Source organism: Cnephaeus nilssonii (genome assembly GCF_951640355.1).
Source record: "Cnephaeus nilssonii genome assembly, chromosome: 11".
Classification (NCBI taxonomy): Eukaryota; Metazoa; Chordata; class Mammalia; order Chiroptera; family Vespertilionidae; genus Cnephaeus; species Cnephaeus nilssonii.
Window position 1 is genome coordinate 12,093,463 of NC_137082.1, and position 4,763 is coordinate 12,098,225.

Below are 4,763 nucleotides of genomic sequence, written 5' to 3' on the forward strand. Positions count from 1 at the left end.
AGCTGTTAATAGTAGTAGTTCCATTTTATTGTTTAAATGTTGTGATTAATGAACATTGCTTTTCTATTTTTTAAATATTTTTATTGATTTCAGACAGGAAGGGAAAGGGAGAGAGATAGAGACATTAATGATGCGAATCATTGATCAGCTGCTCCTGCACACCCCCTACCGGGGATCAAGCCTGAAACCTGGGCATGTCCACTGACCGGGAATCTAACCATGACCTCCTGGTTCTTAGATCAACACTCAACCACTAAGCCACACCAGCTGGGCGCTTTTCTATTTTTTAAAATTACATTAAAAATTATATATTTGTAAACACATGGGTAAGACAGGTAAATGATAAAAAAAAATTCAAATGGCACAAAAAGGTGTGCAGTGAAAATGAAGTCTTTTCCCCACCCTTGACCCCCACACTTCCACATTCATGCTCCCAAGACAGCCTGATCTCCATTTCCCGTGAGCTCTTCCAGAAAAAAAACTGTACATCTGCAAATACACATGACCACAGACACTCTTTTTTGTTTTTTGGTTTAAGTGCATTTTATTTTTAGACAACCTACATGACATGTTTTTTTCTTAAAAACAATGCTTCCGCTCCCAATGAATCAGGGTCAAAATAAACGAAGAGCTCAAGATACCATCAGCCCCATTTGTCCTGGTCCTGGTATTGGATGAAAAGCAGCAGCCAGTACGATGACAGGTGATAGAGCCAAAATGCCCAATTTGTTAACATTGTTCCATTTCTAAACTATCCTTAAAGAAAATCATATATGGGGTCACCCCATCCTCACGGCAGTCCAGCGGAGCCACCATGCCATCTGGATTCATGTTCTCACCAATAAAGAACTGGTAGTTTTTGAAACTGGCAAGGATGTGCTTGATTTGTTCTGCAGCCCCAGTCATAAAAGGCTCTACTCTTTCTGGTCTCTGTTCTTCAAGCTTCCCTTGGATTGATTTCATGTAATCTCTGATGTAGTTCTTGTAGGCTTCTTTTGTGAAGCTGGTTTCCTGCAAGTGATGGTTCATGACAATGTCACCACCAGTGATGACTGTGCTTTCGGTAACTTCGCCCTCAGGGCCTTCAGCGGAGGCATTTCCACCAATAAGCGAGTCATCAATGTGACCCTCTGTCCTACTGAGCATCTTCCCCTCTACCTCCAGGCACAGCCCATCTGCGATCTCCCCGACCCTGTAGATGTCAGAGAGCATCTCATCATGGCTGATGAGGTCCCGGTAGATGATCATGATGGCGGCTGGAAGAAGACAGCGGTGCTGCCTTAGCAGGTGCACGGAGCTCGGTGTGAGCGTGGTGCAGCCGGAGCGGTGCTGGGGGGGGGGGGGGAGCGGGCGGAAAAAAGAAAAAGCCACAGACACTCTTGACTTACACAAACAGAAGCAAAATACACCCATGCCCTGCATCTTGCCTTTTTGCACTTGCCATACCTTGTTGATCTTAACCCATCACGTACATGGCTGCATCGTCCTTTTTCACAGCTGCATAGTATTCCACTCACGTAGTTTGATCATATTTTACTTAGTCATTCTTTTTTGTTGGATCTTCAGGTTATTTACAACTTTTGCTATTAGCAAACAGTACTGGAGTAGTTGTCTTTCACTTTAATATCTGTGTGTGTGTGTGTATCTGTGGGAATCAGATTTTTTGGAGATTTGTGCATGTTGCTTTTCAATTGTATGATCAAATTGCACTATGAAGTTGTACCAAGTTATTCTCCCACCAACAATGTGTGAGAGTGCCTGTATCCCCACAACTTGGCTAACGGCTTGTGTTACGAACTTTGGGTTTTGTTTTGGTTTTTTTGGTCACTTTAATAAATTAAAGCAGGTATCTTGATATAGTTTAAACTTCTCTTTTAAATTGGAGGGTAAAAAAGACACCTTTTGTTTGTTGAGCTAAACACGCTCTCATTGGCTTATGTCAAGGACCTCCATTGTTTTGTTTTATTATATTATTTTAATATTTTATTTTATTTTATTTTTATTTTATTTTATTTTATTTTATTTTATTTTATTTTATTTTATTTTATTTTATTTTATTTTATTTTATATTTTCCTTCATCCTTGATGCCCAGGCCCATGACTCGTGTCCCGGGGTGTATATGTGTCTTTGTAAGACTAGCAGTGTTACTTTATGTGTGAGTGTTTTTAACTTACAGGTAAGTTCTCCCTCTGTTTCTGCTTCTTTCACTCAGCAATCCGTTCCCAAGGTCTCTGCAGGCTGCGCTACGTGGCCGAGCATCGCTTGCCAGGCTGAAAAGACATTATTCCTGCTTCCTGTCCAGCACACCACTCGCTCATATCCTTTGGGGCGGAATGTTTTTCAGTCGTGAGGAAACCTGGGCCTGAGCCTGCCTCCTTTGAAGATGGGAAGACAGGCGGGGCAGGAAGGGGGTGAGCAGCTGCTATGTGACTGATGTTGGTGACTGCTGCACGCCCCCTCCCACTGCAGCCCCCAGATGGGAGGCGGGGCTGGGCAGCCGTGTGTGCGTGTGGCCTGGCAGGGCGAGAGGAGGGGATTTCTTAAGATTTGTGGCAGGTGTACCAGGAGGGGTCAGGGCGGGGACTAGCCCCTGTTTGAGGCGCCCAGACCTCGGGCCTTCTTTCTACTCCTCCCACACAGAGGCAGGGTCTGTTAGAAAAATAAGAATCTTGGTTCCTTCCAGGAATGCGCTGAGCTAAGTGATGAGGGAGTGGAAACACCCATGTCCACCCTCTCTCTGATCTTCGGGCGTAGGATGCCGGTGCGGGAAGCGCTCTGGCCCACATCGGGAGGCCAGGGCCTAAGTCATCGCTCCCCAGTCCCAGGCATGGTGGGTCCCTCCGAGCCAAGGTCTCCTCATCAGGGAGATAGGGAGGAGCCCTAGGGTGTCTGGGTCACTTCTCATGCCTCATTCTACTCCATCCACCCATCCCTTCCCTTCAGCTGCCACGTTCTACTCCATCCACCCATCTAGTCACCAATATTAATTGAGCACCCGCTAAGCACCAGGCATTGGATCTAAAGTGGTAAACCAGATGGACAGTGCCCTCCTGAAACTGTTTGTGTGTGTGTGTGTGTGTGTGTGTGTGTGTGTGTGTGTCTGTGTGTCTGTCCCCACGTCCATGTCCTAATTCCTGGAACCTGTGATTGGTTCCATGGCATGGAGGAATTAAGGATGCGAAGCAGCTGACCTTGAGCTGGGAGATGAACTTGGATTGTGAGGTAGACCAATGTAATCACAAAGTACAGGAGGGAGGTAAGAGAGTCAGAGCCAGGGATGCAGCACAAGAGAGACTGACCAGCGCTGCTGGCTTTGATGATGGAGGAGGGAGCCGCAAGCCAAGGGATGCAGGCAGCTTGTAGAAGCTGGGAAAGGCAAGAAAACAGATTCTCTCTTTGAATCTTCAGAAGGAACTCAGTCCTGCCTCTTGATTTTAGCCTAATGAGACCCAGCTTGAACTATAAGGTAATATATTTGTGTTGTTCAAAGCTGGCAACAGGAAACTAATACACAGATAAACAAGTGTAACGTATGTTAGATGGTGGTAAGTGTGGCGGGGGAAATAAAGCCCGATGGAGTATAGGGGACATGGGGATGCTTTGCAATTTTAAGCAGGGTGAACAGTCAGGGAGGGCCTCCCTGGGAGGCCCCATTTAACAGAGGCCGGAAGGAGGCGAGCACAGGAGCCTTCTAGATAATGGGAAAGTGTACAGGGAGAGGGAGCAGCAAGTGCAAAGGCCCTGAGGTGGAGGGTGCCTGTATGTTCAAGGCACAGCAGGGCAGCCACGGTGACTGGGGCAGAGTGCGCTGGGGGGATGGAGAGGGGGGAGGTCAGGGAGGTTGTGGGGAGTCGAATGAGCTCCGCTGAGATGGGCCTGGCTCGTAGGAGCCACCTAACAAGATCTTTGAGGGGGGCTCTGGGCCAGAGGCCCAGCCTCAGAGGAAGAGCATGCCTCTCCAGATGGGAACTGAACCAAGATCCATCCCTTCCCCGGCTCTGCCAAGTCCTGCGGAAGCCGCGTCCAGGTCACCGAAGTGAAAGGGGAGTGCACCCCTCGCCTCCAGCCTCCCAGCTCCTGCTCCCCAGGCCAGCCCGTTGTTGGGAATCATTCTCTTGGTCAGTGCTTGATGCGGCCTGGTCCAGGCCGGGGGGAGGGGGGACAGTGGTACCGTGACCTGTCTCTCACCCCAGAACTCTCAGGCATGGCCTCCCTTGGGATGGGGGCCGAGCAGGCCAGCCTGTGCCCTGATGGTGGGCAGCCGGGCTTCGGCTGGGACAAAGGCCGCCCTTTCCCCGCCACTTTCTATGCGCTCGGACCTGGGGCCGGTGGCTCACCCTTTCTGGGCCTCAGTGTCCACATCTGTGGCACAAGAGGTTGGATTAGTCATGGGTCTCAAACCGATAGCCTTGCAGCCACATCCTGCCCACAGGCGTGCTTATATGTTTGAAATTAGTTGCCAACACTTAAAAGTTGGGAAACTTCTCGTAAAACCCTAGATTGCCGGCTTCTCTTAAGAAATCAAAAGGTCGGGCCGCTGGTGACTAGGGCTGAGTAGTGACGACCACAGTCCCCACCCAGCCCACTCGGTCATTTCTGACTCTTGTCTTGGGACGTAGGGGTATTTGAGTTGACAACCCTGGACTCTAATGGCCCTTCCAGCTCTGATTGCTTACCTTCGTTCAACCTGCCCCTGGAGAGGGATTCAGGGTGGGCTTCCTGGGGGAGGCAGGGTCTGAGCTGAGACCTGCAGGGTGAGCAG

At 49.1% G+C, this 4,763-nt stretch overlaps 1 protein-coding gene across 1 annotated transcript; it reads right to left on the bottom strand.

The window, feature by feature from the left end:
- Positions 1 to 729: 729 nt before the first annotated feature.
- On the bottom strand, positions 730 to 1,352 carry LOC307107780 (translationally-controlled tumor protein-like; the record flags this gene model as incomplete). The annotated part of the gene is made up of 1 exon (XM_079785289.1): positions 730 to 1,352. Exon 1 carries the CDS (start codon positions 1,246 to 1,248, stop codon positions 730 to 732), a length of 519 nt encoding a protein of 172 aa, XP_079641415.1. The 5' UTR covers positions 1,249 to 1,352.
- Between the last annotated feature and the right edge of the window lie 3,411 nt (positions 1,353 to 4,763).